The sequence below is a fragment of the Orbicella faveolata genome, unplaced genomic scaffold (assembly GCF_042242905.1).
Source record: "Orbicella faveolata isolate gen_17 unplaced genomic scaffold, um_ofav_v1 contig_1, whole genome shotgun sequence".
Taxonomy (NCBI): Eukaryota; Metazoa; Cnidaria; class Anthozoa; order Scleractinia; family Merulinidae; genus Orbicella; species Orbicella faveolata.
Genome location: NW_028301536.1, coordinates 17,918,619 through 17,940,705, shown reverse-complemented (window position 1 = coordinate 17,940,705; position 22,087 = coordinate 17,918,619). Strand labels below are relative to the sequence as shown.

Sequence of the window (22,087 nt, the reverse complement as noted above, 5' to 3'; positions counted from 1 at the left end):
CATTTTAAGTGGGAACATCAGGCACATGACGTGCACCACTGAACTATATCAGATTTAATGATAATAGACTTTTGAAGCATAGCTTGTTTTTGATAAATTAATTAAACTAGAGAAACAATAGAGAAAGTGATTTATCAAAACAAAAATGAGTCACTGAACTTCCAAGATCGCCAAATTCATGTACATGTACTTATAGCTGCAACGGCCCCATTTTATTACTTACTGTAGAGTGCATGCTCGATGCATGATACTGCATGCAAATAATTTGAGTGTACATTAAGCATGTGCACAAACATTTACTGAAATGCCCTGTGATCAGTAGATGCAAAGACCTTTTGGGGGTTTGAAACTTGGGATCTAGGGACTTACTTTGGGTTAGAAAATTTGCCATGACTTTTTTGGGGCAAAAGATTTTGGTAAGGACTTTTCTGTGGGGTTTCCCTAAATTCTGTCACAAACAGTATCTTTTGTGATTATCATGACTATGATTATGATTATGATTATGATTATTACTTTTAATTATTATTAATTATTATTATTAATTATTATTAATAATTATTATTATTATTAATTATTATTATTATTATTATTATTATTATTATTATTATTATTATTTTGGTTTTTGCTCTTAAATTCCAAACAAAGAGTGCAGTCTGCCTAAAGTTTGAGACAGATTCGTGATGTATTATGATGAATAAAGGAAGGTGAATGTAAAACTTGCCTGGAACTCCCATGATGTTTTGTTTTTTTGACACTGTATTTTTTTATGCCGTCAAAAAAGGACTTTTTTGTGTCATATTCTATAATGACGGATTTTTTGTGGGTCTGGCCTTTGCATGATAGAACCTTTTGGGAGTTTGACAGTTTGGTCTCGTTTGAACCTCCCTGTTGCCATTATACCTAACTACCCTTGTGATGAATGTTCTAACAGCACACAAATGTGTTTTAACAAAACAAACTTGTGTCTTCTTTGCAGGGAACACTGAAACAAAACACTGTTGATAACCTTGACACATATGTTATTAAAGAGGTCAGTACAAGTTTGAAAACTAGTTCAATTTTTCACATATATGTCAATGACTTGAGTTTGTTCATTCCATCAGTAGTGTAGAGGTCATTGTTGAAGTTTACTTGGCTGTCCATAAAATGAGCCACCATAATATCAGTCACAAAATTTATAAACGTTACTGGAATTATAGAGTTTTGGTCCAGGTTAGGATAAATGGCCAAAACAATAATTATGTGGAAATATTTTGAACCGCTGTGCATGTGTTAATTACTAAATGTATCAGTTAACATAGAAAATGAAATCCCTATCAGTACATCATGAAAGATATTAAGGCTCATGCTTTCAGTGGTATAACTTAAACAAAATTGAAAGAATTTTGAGACATGTCCTAGAGTTCAAGAAGTATCTGCAATAGTAATGGCAAACTGTACTGAGCTGATAAAATAATATGATTTCAAAGAGGTGGTTAAATGTTTTTTCATTATGATTTTGTTTTAGCCTAAACTTGCAAAGTTATTGAGCAGGTATGTTTAACGTTTTTAGAATTTAATGAATGAATAACTTTATTACCAAGTCAACTTACTTTTTCATCAATTTGAAGTTTTGTTTTTACCGTACACAAACTTGTCCTTTCAAAAAAGTAATTTTTCAATTCGTTATAATTCTAGAATGAGGAAAAATGGGCGCAAGACATTTATACTTACAAACAGTGGCTATTCGTACACAGACGTAAGTACATAAATGTGTTTGTAACTTGGATGTATTTATTTCACAGTAGTGTTCTTCGCTTTTCAATTTGCCAACATATGATTAAATAAACAGACCATTCTTTCATACTTTTCTTCCAGAAAATCATGACGTTCTTGTTGGATGAAAAAGATGAGGTACGTCACATGAACGTGTTTGGTTGGCTTTATACAGTAGCAAAATGGTTATGTTCTTAGCAAGTGTAAAACTGCTCCCCATTCAACACCTGTTTTGTGGGCATCTCAATAGTTTTGAAACTTTTGACTTCAACTAATTCTGCTTTGATTGTAAAATAATGGTCCATACATTATGGAGTCATCTAATGATTTTGTTTTTCTTATATTCCTTTTATTTTAGTCTGGGAAGACGATCAAGAAGTGGACGTCGTATTTTGACTACGTTGGTGTAGATGCTATGAAACCAATCTTCTTTGGAGAAGGTAAATGAAGAAAGACATAAAGGAAAGAAAATTCGTGAAATAAATATAGGTCAAAACCAATTTACAAATATGCTAGCAGGAATTTCATTAATTTTAAGGAAAACGACCACTTTTTTAAGTTTAAAAAACATGTTTCGACAGAACTTCTGTCATCTTCAGTTGAATGAATGATTACAAAGCAAGTTGAATAATAAGTAGGCAAAAATGCTAATTAAGACAAATAGTAACAACAGAACGTGAAAAGGTGTAAATTAAAAGGATAATTTTAGATTTACATGGTGTAATTGCTGATTGAGGCAAGGTAGTTCTTTTTGAATATGGATAGCCTCCTTTATCTTGAGTTGAAAGCTGGTAGTGGCGTGATCTAAAATATGAAAGCAGTCTATTGAACACAATGAGCGACAACGTTCAGAATTCTGAAGATGTTTGAAGATGTGAGAGGCCCTATCAACGGCTAAGTGCTCACGTACGCGTGTGGAAAAATGTCGGGAGGTTTCGCCGACATAACAGGCATTACAGCCCGCACATGTAAACTTATAAACTACACGTGAACGAAGCCCGCCGGGGATAGGGTCTTTCACACCAAAAAGGTTACCTATCTTAAAGGAAGAAAAAACTAATTTGATGTCTAAATCATTACAATAGCGTTTGATTAAGTGCCGAATCTTCTTCTGAGTGATGACAGAAAAATGGCCTATGTACGGCAGCTTAAAGTAAAACGTGGCCGAGGTGGTAAGGGGGTAGCCCCGGGGACAATGATTGCTATGGGCCCCAGTGATGTAACGGTTAACCGCTTTTTCAATTAAGTGGGCAGGGAAAAGGTTCTTTTTGAGAATTTCAGTAAGCTTGGTTATATCCTCGTGTAACCCCAACCAAGTGTTGTTGATCTTGTAGGCCCTGTCAACAAGAGTCCTAATGAGACCTACTTTGTATGAGTACGAGGTGAAGCTAAAATAATTAGTTAATAACCCAGTAAAGGTTTTCTTACGGTAAACCCTAGTTAGGAAGGAATTAGTGTCACTATTATCAATAAGAACATCTAGAAAGGGTAATTTGCGATTAAGTTCTTTTTCCATAGTAAACCTTATGTTGGGGTGCCTAGAGTTAATGTAGTCAAAAAATATAACAGCATCGTGCTCCGAGTGAAATAAACAAAAAGTGTCGTCAACATACCTACGATAAAATAAAATTTTAGAGCATTGAAAATTTTCCAACCATAGTTTTTCATGATGTCCCATAAAAAGATTGGCTAATACGGGAGCAAGGGGAGACCCCATGGCCACACCGTCAATTTGGTCATAGAAAGAACCGTTAAATAAGAAATGGGTCTGGGCGGTGGCTACAGTGAAAAGGCTTCTAAGTTCCGGTTTACTTAACTTAAGGTCAGGATTGCCCTCGGAAATGTAATTGACCGTCAGGTCAATACATTCCTCAAGAGGTATGTTAGTAAAGAGACTTTCCACATCGAAGGAAACCATAAATTTACCAAACATAGATAAAGATTGAATGTCCTGTACAAAAGTAAAAGTGTCTGTAGCACAGTGTTCAGTTGGGATGTGCGGCGCCAAAAGATTGCATAGATGTTTGGCCAGGTTATAATTGTAGGTTCCAATAGAAGACACGATGGGGCGAAATGGCGGAGTTGAGTTGGGTCCAAAATCCTTGTGCATTTTGGGGAGGCCATAAATTCTTGCTGGTTGAGAGCCTTTGGGATAGATGTTTTCGTACACTTCGTTGGCAAGATGACCATCTTTCTTCAACTTTCGGAGAAGTCGCTGCAGTCTACCTTCTCTCAGTAAAGTTGGATCTTCATTAGTACTCTTGTTGACAGGGCCTACAAGATCAACAACACTTGGTTGGGGTTACACGAGGATATAACCAAGCTTACTGAAATTCTCAAAAAGAACCTTTTCCCTGCCCACTTAATTGAAAAAGTGGTTAACCGTTACATCACTGGGGCCCATAGCAATCATTGTCCCCGGGGCTACCCCCTTACCACCTCGCCCACGTTTTACTTTAAGCTGCCGTACATAGGCCATTTTTCTGTCATCACTCAGAAGAAGATTCGGCACTTAATCAAGCGCTATTGTAATGATTTAGACATCAAATTAGTTTTTTCTTCCTTTAAGATAGGTAACCTTTTTGGTGTGAAAGACCCTATCCCCGGCGGGCTTCGTTCACGTGTAGTTTATAAGTTTACATGTGCGGGCTGTAATGCCTGTTATGTCGGCGAAACCTCCCGACATTTTTCCACACGCGTACGTGAGCACTTAGCCGTTGATAGGGCCTCTCACATCTTCAAACATCTTCAGAATTCTGAACGTTGTCGCTCATTGTGTTCAATAGACTGCTTTCATATTTTAGATCACGCCACTACCAGCTTTCAACTCAAGATAAAGGAGGCTATCCATATTCAAAAAGAACTACCTTGCCTCAATCAGCAATTACACCATGTAAATCTAAAATTATCCTTTTAATTTACACCTTTTCACGTTCTGTTGTTACTATTTGTCTTAATTAGCATTTTTGCCTACTTATTATTCAACTTGCTTTGTAATCATTCATTCAACTGAAGATGACAGAAGTTCTGTCGAAACATGTTTTTTAAACTTAAAAAAGTGGTCGTTTTCCTTAAAATCTTTACATGTCTGCTGCTATCTAGACCTTTTGGAAATTTCATTAATGTTTTCAGCGGGAGGGCATCTGGTTTTCGCAGGTGGGCAAAACTATTTGAACTGAACTTCTGATGTAAGAAAAACTTTCCTCTTGATGGTCAAACCAGGTGAGCAAACTCAACCTCACAACTGGTCAATTTGCCTGGTGCCTGGCCCTTAATGAAACCCCTGTGTTAGCAGAAAACACTGTTACCTTGATCATGATTGTATTTCTTAAACTTTATTAGTCTAATGTGTCATTGCCAACAGTATTCAGACACTATAACAATAGTGTCAGCATGTTTTAGTGTCCCCATTTAGTGGCTTTGGTACTGCTATTTTAGTCTGACACTTAAATAAAGTTACTTACTCGCTTAAAAAACCATCTTCTATCATTAAAGTAAAGAATCAAACACGAAAGACCATGATTTACCACATTTCCAAACACTGAGAAGAGAGTGGAAAATATGACATGTAGCGGTGTATTTTTGACGAACTTGACGAACTAAAACTACGGAGAAATAAAATTGTTAAAATCTCTGCTTATTGCTAATTAAGATCATATATCCAAACTCTGTAATGGTCATGATTTCCTTTGTTTAAACTTGATGAATTATTAAATGAGTTTGAGAAAGGAATGTAATAACAAATAAAGAAGCCTCGACCGTGCTCTGTTCTGTTGTAAAGCACGCAGGAAGCGGTAGAGCACGAAAGAAGTGTAGGGGAAAACACTCGACTTCGTCTCGTGTTTTCCCCCACTTCTTGAGTGCTCTACCGCTTCCTTAGTGCTTTACAACAGAACAGAGCGCAGTCGAGACTTCTTTATTTGTTTTATGATAAAGAATCCGATAATTTCCCCGCGCATTCGGCTGAATTTTCAAACCAAACTTTATTTTCCAAACGAGTAAAAGTGGCGTTAGCCGTGCTCTGTTCTCTGATAAAGCACGCTAAAATAAGCCAATCACAATCCTTGTTAGAATTGTTCAAATAATTTGATTGGCTAACGAAGCGACAGCTGTCAATTACAAACTGGACTTCAGCTAAGCTTTCAGTTTCGAGTGGTTTCGAGCGGCTTTCGAGAGAAGAACGACGCCTTCAAAGTTGGCTTTTTAGTTAATTTTCAAATAAGAATCTAAAGGCAGGCAAAGGTTTGTAGTCCATAGGAATCCGGCCGTATTGTGGCTCATGAAACCGTGCACTTTTCCAATGGAAATTACTGAACCAGGAGCTCAAAGCTTGCAGATAAAAATGCGAAATGCTGAGTTGAATTTGAAAGGAGCTACAGTTATTTAAGCTTTCGACTTGCAGCAAGATTGCCCGAACTAGCGTAAAAGTTAGACAGACTAAACAGCTCCCAGTGGTTCTACTCCGACCACAGAGGAGAATATCTAGAGCAAGCTTTGAGCTGACCGCACGTCGGTTCACTTCGCTGAGAAGACCAGAGAACGAGCGAGCGTTACTACACTGCATGTAAGTGTTGTTTTAAGCAATTGAGCATTTTTACGAAAATAAAGCTTCTCATCATAAGCAGAGACAGCTCAATTGTTGTTTTCTGTCGTTGTTTTACTTCTTAAGTATAATTTCCGCCTTCGTAACAAATATAATGCCTTTTATCGAAGTACTGGTTAGTTTGAGAATTTGTTTATTTCGCCACGGGTTTTGTCGGCGGGAATCCAGCAAAACTTGTCATTTTAGTACAGTTTTCACACTACTGTTGCTAGCAATGGTCTCCGTGAGCCATATTTACTGTAGACATAGAGCTCGTTTCCATTGCGTTTGTCTGAATCACAGGGGATGTTTAATTTGGGCCAAATTTGTCAAAATTCCGAAGCAAAAATTTGAAAGTCAGCTTACTGTCATCAACCCGTGCTCTGTTCTCTGATAAAGCACGCTGTTTCAGCCAAACAAAGCGCGCGTTATATGAAAACTTTATTATAAACTTACTTCATATACTCAACTTATACTTCCTTTAGGTACAGCACTGAGGAGGGTGGACACAGTAAGACATTTTTTTTCCTTTCTTGTCTGCATTTCAAACCAAGGGCTAACGTTTTTAAACAATTTAGCATTTTTGTGAGCAACCCTGGCATGTTATTCAGCCAAAGAACCATCTGAGTGAATGTAACTTGTTCAGCCCAGTTGTTCAAGGAGGGCTCAGGATAAGCACCAACTTCAAGTTCAGTTAATTAGAGTATGTGAAAAGTGAACTAATCAACATGACATGAAGATGGGACAAAGGAAAAATCTGAGTCCCTGACAGGAATCGAACCCATGACCTCCCGAACACCGGGCGGGCGCTCTATCCACTGAGCTACGAGAACTCATGGAGAGCAAGATCATTTAACTGGGCTCGTGTCATGTTGATTAGTTCACTTTTCACATTTCATTACCGAGCTTAAAAATTCACCATCTTTATTCACTTACAGTAATTAGACTATGTTAATTAGACTAATTTAATTTCACAGGAGACTGGAACTCTTAGCATTGGAAGATACTCTGGTGAACTTAAGGCGGGACAAATCTTCTCTGGAGGTAATATACTGGCAGTAAAAGTGGATCACACAGGAATCACTATTTATTACCTCCCTCACTGGTGGCTTGAGAATTCGTGAAACGCAGGAATGAAAAAGTATTCACTTATAAAAATAATCCCTTTATCTCCAAATATAAGCATGCCTTCAAGAGTCAAAACCAAACACATTTTGATGGAAACCTTAATATGAGGATTTAGTTTTGTGCACTGAAGCAATAACAGGAGTGTTTTAATGTGTTTAAAAGTATACCCCACGGTTATGATGTTAAATTGAAAAAGCCTGACAGTTTTTCAGCTAATTACAGTTGCATTCCCTTAAACAATTCAGTTAATATTGATCTTCATCTTGATGTTCTAAGAGCATTTTATGAAGGATTGAAGGTACTTGGTCAATTCACTCCTAACTCTTTGTTATTTTTCACTTAAGGTTCATCTGATGTGTTTTGCAACTTGCTCGGAGCCGAAGGAAAGGTAAATAGTTAGACACCGGAATTTTCGACAAAACAAAATTCTGCCTTTTCTATGTATTTTAGTGTCCTTGTTTGGGACTAGACGCAACGCTTCTTATCCACGAGAGGCACTGCATGACAACCCAAGTAATGGCTGCTGATGAGGCTATATTGTTTGTGTGTATTTTTTTTTCTTTTTCTCTCCTCGAAGCACTCTGCGATCTAACGATCTCACGTTGTTAGTTATGCCTCGAACGAAATGTAAGACATTGAGTGATCGGGCATTTGCCTATGCTGGGCCATCAATGTGGAACAAGCTTCCAAAGCCCATTCAGATGGCGCCAAACATTTACTCTTTTAGAAAACAGCTAAAAACATATTTGCTCAGAGAAGCCTATAACATTCAGTGATAAATTTTATTACTTTTATCTATTTTTTATTTGTAATGCTACTTTTTATATTTTGAATTTTTATAAATATGTATATTTTATATTTTTGTATTTTAAAATGTAAAGCGCTTATGAATATTTTATATAATTAGCGCTATCTAAATTTAATTATTATCATTATTATTACTATTATTATTATTATTACTATTATTATTATCATTATCATTATCATTATCCTTATCCTTATCATTATCATTATCATTATCATTATCATTATTATTATTATTTTCTTGCAGGACATCCTGTACATTGGAGACCACATCTTTGGCGATATTCTTAAATCCAAGAAAAAACAAGGGTGGAGGTAAGATGACGGACATTTCTTTGTCCTTCCTCTTTGTTGTGATATAAAATACCGAGGGAGTGAAGAATGTTGAATGTGGTAGAAACTTTAATTAAAGCATTTACCTCGCTGAGATAAGATTGGAAGCAGAAGTGGGAAGAGTGATGCTGTATAAAGTGGTGGCCTTTCGGAATTACAGCAGCCAGGTATATTGTGCTATTAAAGCTGCTTTTTCTTTGTGATTTTCCAGAACGTATCTTGTGATTCCTGAGCTGACTCAAGAACTGGAGGTGTGGCAATCAAGACAGGGTTAGTGCTGATACTTAATGTATGTGATAACACCACTGAGTGGTCTAAAAGAAATACCACTCTCACCCCGCCAGGGACAAATTTGGCTAAATTTGTCTAAATACTCCGGGCCGGGTTGTTCGAAAGCCGGTTAATGCTAACCCAGGATTAAAAGTTAACCGAAGTATTAATTTTTCTCGCGTAAAAATGTTTTTTACTGCTTACGTTTTGTGTAGTTTGAGCTTAGTCAAGCTAAAAACTGAAGGACAAACGGTATAAACAGAAAACGTCATCGAAAAGTTACAAAACTCAAATCAAAATTCTCGTTAACCCTGGGTTAGCTTAATCGGGCTTTAAACAACCCGGCCCTGGACGAAGTTTATTTTCCAATCACAGTAGTATGTGCTGCATATCCAGTGGACTACTGTCACTTGAACAATATTAGATTTTCAGTTTTCAAGATGATGACCGCCCTTCAACTTCAAGTCTAACATTGAGTCATATTTAACTGAATATATAAGGTTGTGCCTCTTCCCTTCTTTGTCCACTTAAAACTGGAAGAAAATAAAAATGATATGGTTTTGCGTGTTACGGTTCCTCTGTTGCTGAGGATGAATAACGTGTACTTGTTATTCCTTTTTAGATGTTTTTGAAAAGCTTCGTGATCTTGATGTCGCCTTAGCTGACACGTACAAGTAAGTGTAGAGGTTTATAGTCTAGTCTTGATTTAGTCCCTGGTGATGATTGCTCGTGGTATGGCATATAGATATTGGTTCCCACTTTACGCCCCTTGTCCTGTCCAGGCGAAAAGGGTGAAGTAACAGCTGGAAAATTGAGAATTAACTCGAATCCCACTGAAGTCAAAGAATTTTTCTCTAACTCGTGTGGTTCCCTATTTTCTTTCTGAAACTAATGCTCAGAACGAAATGCAGTGGTTGGCTTCCAGCACTCCAAATTACGTTTTTGTTGATTGTCTACTTTCCAGCTTCTAATATCTGTGTGGAGTAATATTGCACTCATAATTGTACCCTTGAAATAGCAGCCACGTCGTACGACCAGTTAAAGTGTGATAGACCTAAACGTTGCTTTCTATTCCTAGAAACTTGGACTCAGCCGCTACAGACAAACCAGATATCACTGAGATAAAAAACTCAATTAGGGTAAGTAAGCTCAGTGGTTGTTTTTGCGATAGTGCAGGCCTCCTTTGGCTCGTCACGCAATCTTCCTAGCCTTGCTGATATCTCTGGAAAGATTGCGTGATAAGTCGAAAGGCCACCAGCCTTAGAGGCTCAGGGAGAGGATCAGGCCGTGTGTGTTAGCTATTACAAATTGATAGTATAATGAACCGAGGTGATCACCATACCAAGGAACAAACAGTAGATTGATGGTATTCTCCAGTAGTAATACTTAAGAGTGTAACAGGTGTCACTTTATTTGCTCTCTTTCATTCTCTCTCTCCATTAGGATGTAACGAGCATGATGGAGACGTGTTACGGACAGATGGGAAGTCTCTTTCGCAGTGGTAAGTGCAATTGTTTCTATGGCTACCACAATCCTGAAAACGTCTCGCTAACCTTCTTTTGAGAAGAACAGAGAAAGTTGCTACTTGCATTGATTGTAGATTCTCCTTTGCGGCTAAGTAGACGCTGATTATTATTTTGTATTGTGGAATTGCTGTCCGAGGATTTTTCAGTCAAACTTAATAAACTATTACGTTGTTCCATTCGTTTCGTTTCTCTCGTCTGTTACTAGACTACTCCTCCTCCTGGCGAATTAAACCGCATTTCCAGCGTCTTTCCAAATATTTGCTAAGGAACTTAAAGTAAACTATTAACCTTTTGCCTCATCCTGTACTGATGAAGATTTTTCGTGTCTGAAGAGGTTCGAGTAAACACCCGTTGACATCCTCATTGAGGAGATTGAGCGGGGCTTCGAATGTGGTCGTTGTCTTTCAACCCAAAGATTGCGATGGGCATTTTATTTTTCACTGAAGCATTTCCCCCCTAATGGGATAAATAGACCAATTTCGATATATTAAAATTCAGCCTAACACAATAGACCTCAGCACGAGGCTCTGGGGAATAAACTCCACAAACTCTGTAGTTATTCCCCAGAGCCTCGTACTGAGGTCCATTGTTTTAGGCTGAATTTTAATATATCGAAATTGGTCTATTACAACAATTGTGTTTTAAAAACTCCTTCTTGGCTATCACTTATATTGTGTTCTTGAACCAGACTCATTACTACCACGATTTCTCTTGGCACTCAGGCCGGGGTTGTTCGAAAGGTGGATAACGCGTCGCTATCCACCGGATAAATCACTATCCAGCGGATACATACATGCATACATACATAAACTTTATTTGAGTGGCGGAGTATAGCAAGGGTTGTCTTGTTAATACTTATCCGCTGGATAGCGGTTTATCCGGTGGATAGCGTTTTCCATCTTTCGAACAACTGGGACCTGACGTATAACTCGAATAGCCTTGGAAACCTGACAATTGGTAGGATGTTTTGTTATGGGGTGGTTTCCCAAAGGGCAGAGGGAGTACTGCAATACAATGTACTCCTAGTCGTTGACGGTCTTGGAACCGGCGTAAAGCGAGGCCAGCAGTGATGAACCCTTTCTCCGCTTAAGCCTGTTTTGGGCTACTTTGGCCTTGTAAGCTGGGGGAAAAGAAAGATGAGCCAACAAGCTACGCCTATCAAAGACTTTGTTTTTAAATTCGCTCAAGGGGCATGGCAATTAGATAAAGAATTGAGTTGTGTTAGTCCAATGACAATATGAGCGAAACTTATGGAGCCCAGGTGGAAGCTCTCTTTGCCACCAAAGTCAGGAAGGGAGTCCAGGGCGGTTTGAGCAACAGCGGCACTCGAGATAGAAAGGTTCTCTTTTATATTCACAGCTTGAATAAACGTACAGGCAGCTTACTGATAAGATTCTGGTACAGGATAAGTACACAAAGGGAAAAATTCCTGCTGTCTTGCATTTTATCAAGGGACACTGAGAAATGCGATGCTGGGAAAGTGTGAATCGTATTAATGACCTCCCTGTTAAAATTCAGCAAGTAATCATTTGTAGCAGATGAACAGCCCTAAAGGATTGGTTTGGTCCAACGCGGTAACTGTTCTGATTCATCATTCAAGTTATATTGTCTCTGAAACATTGGACACTCTATTCTTCAAGATTTCCGGAAATTTAGGAAAGGGACTGAATGGATCAGAAAATTTTCAGGGGAAGTTTCCAAAAAATCTCAAAACTGTATGCGAACCATTTACATCCAAAAGTGGACAGAAATTTCTTGGAGGAAATTTTCGCAATATCGCGAGGTTTTCGTCACGCAAATGCTGTCAGTATGAAAATTTCTTGGGGACATTTCATGATTTTAACATATGTGAAAAGTGCACTTGACCGTGATGATCTGGGATAGAGTTTCGTGTTTGGCGGCCATCTTTGGTGGTGAAGAAAGAGAATCTGGTGGCAAACGTGCTTTACTTTCGAATGGAAATGTTTCCGTTCTTTATTTGAATACCCAAACACTCAGTTTAATATTCAAAAGTGCTCAAGATTGGAAATTCGTGGAAAATGTGGAGAAACCTTACGAAATTCCCCCGCTTAGTTAGTTGGTCGAATGGTAGTCTTGTACCAAGGCGTCATTCTTCAAGATCAGAGTTTGATGTAGTAATCTTAGAGCCGATGAAATTGCGGAGATACAGGTGTTTTGCCAGATGCAAAGAGCCATTGCCTGGTCTCGAACCGCTTAAGACGTTTTACCACGAATTGGATCTCTTCCAAGTTCGTTTTAAACAACCCAACGTGTTGTTCCTGAGAAGTGAACTGATTCTTCAGCGGCTGGAATACTTAAAGCCGTCAGGATTATTGCCAAGACAGAAGAGAAAGCTCATTGAGCGGTCTCCACCAGTTGTCGTCTTTACTGAGGACTACGATAAAAAGACGGTGAATTATCTACGCGGACTGATTCGCACGCAGAAGGACGGTGTAATGGAGAATGCCCACTTGTTTCATCCATGTGTCAGAATGATATCAATGTCAAAACGCGAACTCGATAGTCGTTTAAAAACTATTACAGAGGAACTTCGGATGGCTCAGGAATCAGCCTTAAAGATGCTTTTGGAATTGCCCTGTTTCTTGCTTCACAACACCGAAGCCTCGCCAGCAGACAAGTTTGTTGTCCTACACAAGTATGATCTCCCTGCAGGTTACAACTTAGATAATCATACTGCTCGCATTTATCCTCCTATCCTTTCTGCTGGTCTTGAAATAAATCCCAGACTGTTCAGAAAAGAATCTGACGAGGAACTGGCCAAAAAGTTTCCAAAATTTTTTCTTGGAGATTTATTGGATTATTCTTATCCAACCCACCATGGAAGAGGGAAGCCAGAGGACTTAACTGAATTTCTTATTGGTGCTGAAAGAAGAGAACTAAGGCCAAAGTACAACAGAGTAATTTAAAAAGAAGAAATTTCTCCAAGCTGTGATGTGCATTGTTGAATTAAACGGTGAAAACTCTCTCTAGCAGAATTTACTTATACTGATTTTCAATCTCTTATCCCATTTGCAATATTATGTGTGTGCAATTTGAACAGGTTAAAATAAAGTTAAATAATTGGTATCAACAAATTGGAGCAATCATTTCACTGAATGAGAATGTTATGACCTTCAGGTTCAGTTGGCTGATCATCAAGTTTCAATCAGCTGATGTCTAAGCTGGTAGAAACCACAACAAGAAGTGCAACTGTCTTAGCATTGTCTTCTCCTTCATGTGTTGTGCCTCAAATATTTTTGCAATAGGGAGTCTCTGTACGTAGAAAAACTATTGTACAACTCTGTCAAACTTTGTCCATAATTAACAAATGAAGCCTAATCCGTGTATTAACAAACTGTCTGTCATAAAAAGGATAGAAATTTGAGAGCCATAGGTTCATATTTTCTACAGTTTTGTAGTGTTGTCATGTTCCAGCCATGCTTTACGACAGTATATTATGCCAAGCTTCCTTATATACTTGATGTCTTTGTTTTATTTATGCACTTTCCTATAAAGCATACTCCTTCATGATTTGAGAAAACAGATTTGTAGCCTTTGGGATTTTGCACCGAATCCAAACAGTACTTTGTATGTAAAGCAGTTAAAGATTAAAGAATACGGAAAAAAGTTACACTGAAAGCTTATTTTTGTTGGACTGGAGACATTACTTTTAGATTTTAGAAAAACACATTAAATCAGCCATCATGGTGAATTTGGAAAGTCAAGTTTTTATGTTTATTTCTAGGCGACAGCTACAAAATGTGCCAAGGTGTAAAGCTCATGGACAAACATTGACACTGTTTGCCTTTTATTAACTGAAATATGATGTTTTAATCAATATTTCCTCAATTATTACAAAACAGAGAAACCTGCAGTTGACTGTATGTGAGACAATTGTTACATCACTCACTGGTTAGCAAAGCTGACTTAAAGAAATTAACTCACAAATTTTAGTTGTGGATAAGGTGTTAAGATTAATGCACATGGGAAAATCTGAACTGAGATGACATAACATTCTCATGCACAACAAATAGGTCTACTTTAGGTTAAATAATGATATCCTCGATAGCTGTATTTTATGAAATTAAACTGGAATACTGTAATGATTCAATTTAGTGCCTGGGGCTCTAATTAACTGTTGGCACCTCAACGAAGGACATAAATTGGAGTGGGACTCTTATTAGGGATGGGGCACTTACCGTAAATCCTCAAATTAGCGCCTGGGGCACATACTTCAAATTTAGGAGAACAGGGGGGTGCTTCTTTAATTTTTCCCAAATGGTAACCTGACATGATGATTTTTTTTAATACATCATCTGCGTGTAAACAACAACATAAGTTGTTTATCAACATGAAAAGCTGATTCTAAAATTTAAATCGCGGCACCGTTAGTACTTAACGTGTTTACTTAACATGTTCACAAACTGAAACAATGTACAAATCTAATACTACACGTTGTCTCAGTACCTTTCCACAAAACGGGGGCAGGGGAGGGAGCGCTTATTTTAAATTTTGGCTGATAGGAGGGGCTTTTATTCAAGGGGGATCGTTAATTCGAGGATTTACGGTATTTCTTTTTGAAAATGTACTTCTGAATTGAAAGATATCAGATAATTCAACCTGTAACAACAGGGTCATAATATTCATTATTGTATAGCTCACTCCATGAGGGGGCAAAATGAACTAAATCCTACACTGTGATTGGCTACCGGACTACTACTCATTCTTTTTTGTGTGTGTGTCATAAACACACAAAAAAGTAACTTGGCCAACATCCAGCCATCTTGACCTCTTGCTTGGTCAATAACCCATATATTATACTTTCAGGTGCAAAAGCAGACTTGATAATTTAGGGTGCATTCCTTTGGAGTGATCTGGATCAGAATCAGTGATCCAAGATCACTTGGATCATAATTCATCAAAGGAACCGATGAATCCATAACCAGAGTGGATTCATCAGTACCTTTGATGCACCATGATCTGAGTGATCTTGGATCACTGATCCTGATCCAGATCACCCCAAAGGAATGCACCCCCAGTTGTCTTACAGTGCAAGTCAAAAACTGTGAACCCCTTGATTTGATTCTGGCAGGTCAATTGTCTACTGACCAATCACTGTAAAGTTCAGGACACACAAGCAAGTCTCAAAACCACAAACCAAACTACTGTTACTGTTTGCGGTTCAATTTTCTCACCCTTGATTGGCTTTTCCTTTGGTAAATAAAACCATTCCATAAATATTTCTGGCATTCACGGTCAGTAAAAGTCACTTTCATTTTGAGGGCATGTATCATTCCAAGTGGGTGCTTATTGGAATAGGGTAGCTTAAAAATCCGCTCTAGTGGGGTGTGCTTGTCAGAAAAAGGGCACTTATTGAGGGCTACTACATCATATCATTATGGTAACACCTCTTATCTGGACAAAAATGGTTACCAGTAGATATCCTTGGTCAACTAGTACAAAATACTTGGGAAAATGTTTGTTTCAATGTCAGTCTATGAACCATTGCGATAAACAGCCATACATTCATCTTTCAGGTAATAGACAGACCTTCTTTGCCAGCCAAGCTACCCGCTATGCCGATTTGTATGCAGCTTCATGTGTAAACTTGCTGCATTATCCCTTCAGCTATCTCTTCAGAGCTCCACCTCAACTGGTAAGTTACATCTCACTCAATCTGGGTCTGTATTTAGGGACACTGTAAGCTAGCAGAATATATTTTTCTCATCTTTTCTGCAGTAAATTGCAACTCGGAACAGCCAGAAAGTGATCTTAATATCTACATCAGTTGAATTTTGAAGTTGTGAAAGAAAACCGAGGGAAATTTACTTAGTCTTTAAGTGTTCAGTTGTCATAGTGCTTAGCTTACTACAACCTTTTGAATTACAAACCTTGCACCTTTCTAGTATTGAACCCAGTCCTTAAAGGCAAACTTTCTAACCGTCCATTTTCATTACTAAAGTGGTGGAAATGTAGGAAAAGCAAATGGTATACAGTTTACCTGACCCCCGCTGTCACTGAAAGTTTACTGTCTTGTTGGTTGGTGTAGCTGAATTTAGATCCAGACATCACACTGACCAGATCACATATGTAAATGATACAGAGATCCATGTATTGAAAGACATTTTGTGTTGCAGATGCCTCATGAGTCCACAGTGGAACACACAGGTGAGCTATTTGAGCCCACAGAGAGTAGTGCCTTTGCCCCACGAGGTTTCTCCTTTAGTGAAGACACACCCTGCACCCTTCACAGAGAAATTTCAATAAGTTCCACAGGAAGCAACTCTTCTGGCTCAGCTCTTGCAAGAACACCACTCAGGTGTAGTGATGACGTTGATGATGATGATGATTCCCCAGAAGAAAATGTTGAAGAACCTACTCAAGATCCCCTTGAGACAGTTCATGAAGAAAAGACCAGCATTTAAAGTCATCTAGAGGAAAGTCATTGTGCCAGCCAAAATTGTCGTGGTACAGAGGTAAGGTGGCCTCCAAGAACGGAACAAGAAAAATTAATGGGAAATTGCTCTGCATACATTGGACATGCCTTGAAATCTTTAATTCTTGGCTTAGGGGAACATCAATATTTAATTATAATGATTTATACTTCCCAAGGGTAAATGCCTGTTTTGTCTTCAGTGACATTACACTAAACACACAAGGAAAATAGGACACAGTGCTGCTCAATCCAGTTCAAGATTTTTGTCAAAGTAATTTTAGTTATTTTAACACTGTTACTGACCATTCATATGAATGTTTCCCACCAATATTTTATTTATTTATTGGTACTGTTTCTTTTTAACCTTTTCAAAATAAAATATTAAATGATTTGGTCAGGCACTATTGGGACTGAACGGGTTAAGGCAGGGATTCTATCAATAGTTTATTTCACAACAACAAAAAACTGATGTTGACACAGAAAACAGTTTGAAGGAAGAGCACCACAAGGCATTTATGGAGGCCAAAAGTATTGTCTAAAGAGGATACCCCTAGTGGTTATTTAAAGGACATGCATGTGCTGCATCTCTTGCATAATTTACTCAGCAGTTATTAAATGCAGCCCACATTTATACAGCGAGTGGTTGAAGAGGCGTTAACGGGATTAGAAGAAAACACAATAATTTTAAAAGAATCAAACATATTAGATTTTAATATTTTAACTTTGACTCTTAATGACATTCAATCCATCTAGAAGTAGTTGATGGAATATCATATTGAGGGTTAAAGTTCTATTTTTTTGCCAGCAAATTTAAAGTTGAACTGGTGAAAAAAAATATTTTATTTTCTTCGAGCTTTTTCAAATATTATTGGGTTTAGGAAGGTTTTAAAACACTGGTTTACAGTTGTGCACAAAAGTATGACCATAAATTATATAAATCTTAAAAATGATGAAAAATATAATTCCCTTGTCTTTCTGTATGTCTCAAGTACTACAATGTTGATACAATAGGTTACCAAACCTCCAAGGGAGCTATTACTGCTTTTTAATACCGAGAAGAATTCTTAGTGGATCTAATTACTAATGCTAAGCATTTGGTTTACCTAGTTGTTATGTATTGCCCTACAAGAAATACAACTATAATAGTTTTCCTCTTGCATTTTGTCATAATCATTCATCAAACAAGGCTATCAAGAGTAATCTTTCAGAAAGTGGCATGAAAGAAAGTCATGTATTTTTAGCGATTTGGGATTAGGCTTTATTCCAAATCCTTATTTGTAGGTTTTTATGTGGCTAAGTATCCTAGATAAAGGGAATAATACGAGAGAGAGTAAAGCAAATTAGACTGACTGCAGGCAGATTTTCTAGTAGCAGGTATCTAGTTGACACTTCCTCTTTTTAAAATTGTTACATTAAGACTGTAAGGTTATCAGTTCATACTTTTGTTTATTGTTATAACAAGAGTTTGCGTTCACAATAGCATGATGGTATTACAATTCTTAAATCATAAAATGTTATTTAGTCATTCTTTGGGTTACACTTTATTTACATCATTAGTATTAAATGAAAAGGAAAGAGCATTTAAATGTTGTCTGTTGTTGTTGAATTCATTTAAAGTGTGCTTAACTAATCTCTGTTGGATCTAGCTCCTGTTAGTCAAGACTAAAGTGGACTTATAACCTCATAATAATCAGAGTGGCACCTGAGAGAAGACAGTAGACATCCTCTCTGGGTTTGCAAAAGTTTTCAGAGAAAACTTTAAGCATTCATTTTTCACAAAATCACCAGGAATACAGAGAATGAGGAACTTTTAATTTTATACAATTTTGGCATTTATTTATCAGAAAGGATGAAATGGTTTTCACTACCTGCAGAAACGGAAATGAGAGTTGAAAGAACTGCAAAAGACTAATACCCCGTTGAAAGTAAAGCCACTGGCAGTGCAGTTATTACGAGTGCAGGGGTTTCGTTAACGTTTTCAGCAGGATGGCAGCTGGTTTTTGTGGGTGGGCAAAACTATTTGAGCTAACCTTCTTTATGAGAAACACTTTTGACTTAACATCAATATTCCTGATGCCCAGCCCTTAATGAAACCCCTGCAAATGAGACAGTGAATCAGATGTAATGATTGAAGCAAATTTTTGTCTGGGATGTTCTTTCACAGATAACCAGATTGTGCTTTGTGCAGCTCCTCTTAAAGCTAAATGACAGTAAGCCCTCTCCATCCTTAATCATAGGTCTCTCGTTTCCAGAGACCAGTCTGGTTAGCAAAATAATCGAAGTCTGCAGCTACTTCTCTGACCTACTGGATAAGAGTCCACTTTCATTGAAATGTAACTATTATAATAAGTATTTACATCACAGTTAATATAGCTGCACATGTTAACTTGAAAAAAATTATACAAGGTACCGGTAGTACATACTATATATATATATATATATATATATATATATATACACACACACACACACACACACACACAAAAGACTGTGCCATGAAGAACCTTCAAGGGAAAGAATATTTAGAGCTATTTTTGTGCACAAAAGTTTAAGATGAGTTCCTTGGCCTCTTGTACTCCACAAGCCTCCCCATTACCTAAGATTTCAATAGCAGCAATTTGAACTTTATGGGTAGAACACAGTTCCTGAAGTCCAAAGAATGACGCTATATCCTCTGACGGTTTAGCACCTTCTGCATCTTGTTTGCAAGCAAGCAATAGCAGGGGGACTCCCTTAAGGGTGTCTTCTGAGAGAACTCCTAACAGGGCATTCTTGGACTCATCAAATCTTTCAGAAGCACTACTGTCAATGGCATACACAATGACACTGACATCTGTGAGAAAGTTGGGCCAGTAGGATTGAAACTTTCCTCCAACTGGTAAACAAGAAAAAGAAATATTTTAAGTCATAACAGCCAAGTTATAGAATGGCCAAGGTAGATGTAAATGTATGGGAAGAGGATTGATTGCTCTATCTTGCATAAGGAGAGAACTGACCAGGGGTGGTGAAAATTCTCCAATGTCAAAATTTTACAGGACAGGTAGGGTTGCAGACAAAAAAGCAAATATCCATGCCAAAGATTTTTCACATAACCTGCACTGAATCCAACCCTAAGTCGCTGGATTGTTCTGAAATTTAGTCCCAATCCATTTCTGAGGGGAAAATGGGGTTTTTGGTTTTCCAATTTTACACTTAAAATATTCCTTTTTTCAGTTTTTTGATGGCTGTTGCAATTTTCAGTGTTTGTGATGAAAACGCAGTTTTTCAGTATTGGCTATTTGTGTTACTTCACCTTGGTCAAACTGTGTAAGTTCATGTCATGGTGTGTCTTATAGATAAAAGTTGATGCTCCAAGCCAGTCGTGCATTGCAGCTAAATTTTGGGGATTGTGATCTAAATCCTGACCATGATGTAAATCATGATCAAGATCTAAAGACATCCACAATTGAGTGTCAAACGATACCCTTGATCAACACCCTTGATCGATACTCCCGTGACACTCCATCGACATCTCCATTGACACTCAATACAGGATCAACATCTCGGTCGACAGTGGGTCGAGAGTTGACTAATTTTTGATCGAGGTGTGAGTCATTCCTCATGGCTGACTATTGACCAGCTGTTGATCAAGTGTTGATTGAGTGTCAATAAAGATGTGAATCAAGTGCTGAGCGAGTGTTGACTGAGTATTGATTAGGGTGTCAATCAAGTGTTGATTGAGATGTAGTTTGAGGATCAATTGCAGGTCAATTGAGGGTATCGATCAACACTCAAGTGCATGTGCTTTTAATACACATTCAATTCCAGTCCATTTTGTCATTAAACTACCCACGCTGGTTATCCCCACTCAGAGAAGTCAACACCAATGATATTTTTTGAGCTTGTTCTTTAAGCATGAACACGAGAGTGAATGCTGTGGACAAACCTGATTGAGTGCAAAACTCAATCAATTAATCAGTGTTTCTGGGAAAAATCTAGCAGTTGAGGAGTTAATGATAACCTAAAAAGGTACAGCAATGAGTTTTAAATGAAAAAGTCTTCAGTTGATCCCTAACAGAAGGAGAAGTACACATCAAGCTTGGTGGAGTAAAGGTTGTGAATTTGCAGTTCTAATCATAAAAAAATTTATGTCGTCTGCAGTTTTCGGTTTTCAGTGATTTTATGGCAGTTAATCTATTTTCAAATACATTTTGAGTGGTCTTCCCGTTCCCAGCAGGTCCCAATGCCCCCTCATTCCCAACTAACAATTATTAAAACTATCTAAGAGGCTCCCTTAAACTCCTGTGAATTTCGAGCTTTTTAACCGCTCCTTGATCTTTAGGATTCACTGAAATAATATCAAACTGACAGAAATCTAGACTGGATTACTGGACATTTAACTGTTGACAATTTGATATTTTTCCAGCTACTAATACCTCCCGCATGTGTAGGGCCAGGGTGTGTACCTTTGAATTTTGAACCATCTATGGCTTATATCATATAACTAAAGCCATATACAATATAAATAAGTAATAAGCTTAATGTAATGGCGCAAAAGAAGAAAGGCATGTTTAAAATTTCACTTGTCTCTGAGACAATACAGTTAAAGTTCACATGGTGTATAATTGAAAATACTCGCTCGTGATCCAGGCAAGACCAACACCTTTTTTGTCAGGCAAATACAGGCCGATGCACGAAATCAGCCTTCAAACCCACCATACAAATATATATAAGCTTAAATATTAAAGATGAAGGAATGAAACTCACTCTCCCAAATATTTAGGCTGATTCCTTCAGTCGACACACAAACAACATGAAAACCTTCGGTAGGCTTGGTGGCTTCCCGCTCTGAAGTAATCGGGCTATCGTGCTGTGCCAAGGCTGCAAGGAAAGTGCTCTTCCCGGCGCCTTCTAATCCCAAAACTAGAATCTTTTTGTCTGATGTTTCCCCAGCTGTTTCGCCGTTGAAAGATTCGTCTTTGCGATCTTGGAGGTGAGCGTAAAATGTGTACAGTCCATAGGCACTTGTGACTGCGGCAACACCACCAAGAATTCCGACTGAAATTTTCCACGGAACTCCCAGATCACGAAACCAACTTGAGAGACCCATTTCTTCTTCTCGGATGTTCTCTTAGAAACCTTGATTCTGGAGATGGTGACTGAACCTTGTTTGTAGGCAGATTTTGGCGTCTAGATTTCCTATAGAGATTTATTTAGAAGCTTAGTTCCCGGGGCCTTTGTTTCCCTCGCGTCGTCTTAAGAATTAGGAATCTG

At 37.9% G+C, this 22,087-nt stretch overlaps 3 protein-coding genes across 6 annotated transcripts in view; 2 read left to right on the top strand and 1 right to left on the bottom strand.

Annotated features, from left to right (window-relative positions):
* LOC110045797 (cytosolic purine 5'-nucleotidase-like) overlaps positions 1–18,420 on the top strand; it is a 29,846-nt gene extending 11,426 nt beyond the window's left edge. For all 4 annotated transcript variants that reach the window (XM_089293136.1, XM_089293128.1, XM_089293116.1 and 1 more), the window contains 15 exons: positions 977–1,030; positions 1,508–1,533; positions 1,678–1,738; positions 1,858–1,893; positions 2,114–2,195; positions 6,823–6,848; positions 7,315–7,381; positions 7,810–7,853; positions 8,517–8,584; positions 8,814–8,872; positions 9,495–9,546; positions 9,951–10,011; positions 10,316–10,373; positions 15,936–16,054; positions 16,536–18,420. In XM_089293136.1, coding sequence (XP_089149262.1) covers positions 977–1,030; positions 1,508–1,533; positions 1,678–1,738; positions 1,858–1,893; positions 2,114–2,195; positions 6,823–6,848; positions 7,315–7,381; positions 7,810–7,853; positions 8,517–8,584; positions 8,814–8,872; positions 9,495–9,546; positions 9,951–10,011; positions 10,316–10,373; positions 15,936–16,054; positions 16,536–16,823 — 1,101 coding nt within the window. In that variant the 3' untranslated portion in view covers positions 16,824–18,420. The remainder of the gene's footprint in view (positions 1–976; positions 1,031–1,507; positions 1,534–1,677; positions 1,739–1,857; positions 1,894–2,113; positions 2,196–6,822; positions 6,849–7,314; positions 7,382–7,809; positions 7,854–8,516; positions 8,585–8,813; positions 8,873–9,494; positions 9,547–9,950; positions 10,012–10,315; positions 10,374–15,935; positions 16,055–16,535) is intronic.
* On the top strand, positions 10,380–14,509 carry LOC110045740 (uncharacterized). The gene has a single exon (XM_020751367.2). The coding sequence runs from the start codon at positions 12,438–12,440 to the stop codon at positions 13,323–13,325; it is 888 nt and encodes a 295-aa protein (XP_020607026.2). The 5' UTR covers positions 10,380–12,437; the 3' UTR covers positions 13,326–14,509.
* Positions 18,421–18,625: 205 nt separating the features above from the next.
* On the bottom strand, positions 18,626–22,038 carry LOC110045742 (uncharacterized). The gene is made up of 2 exons (XM_020751369.2): positions 21,581–22,038; positions 18,626–19,709 (listed from the first exon to the last, which is right to left on the bottom strand). Exons 1-2 carry the CDS (start codon positions 21,921–21,923, stop codon positions 19,363–19,365), a joined length of 690 nt encoding a protein of 229 aa, XP_020607028.2. The 5' UTR covers positions 21,924–22,038; the 3' UTR covers positions 18,626–19,362.
* Between the last annotated feature and the right edge of the window lie 49 nt (positions 22,039–22,087).

Coding starts and splice junctions, on each gene's coding strand:
- LOC110045740 (XM_020751367.2), top strand. CDS start 12,438: ATGTGGAGAAACCTTACGAAATTCCCCCGCTTAGTTAGTTGGTCGAAT.
- LOC110045742 (XM_020751369.2), bottom strand. CDS start 21,923: ATGGGTCTCTCAAGTTGGTTTCGTGATCTGGGAGTTCCGTGGAAAATT. Junction 19,710..21,580: donor CAGCCTAAATATTTGGGAGA/GTGAGTTTCATT, acceptor CTTGTTTACCAG/TTGGAGGAAAGTTTCAATCC.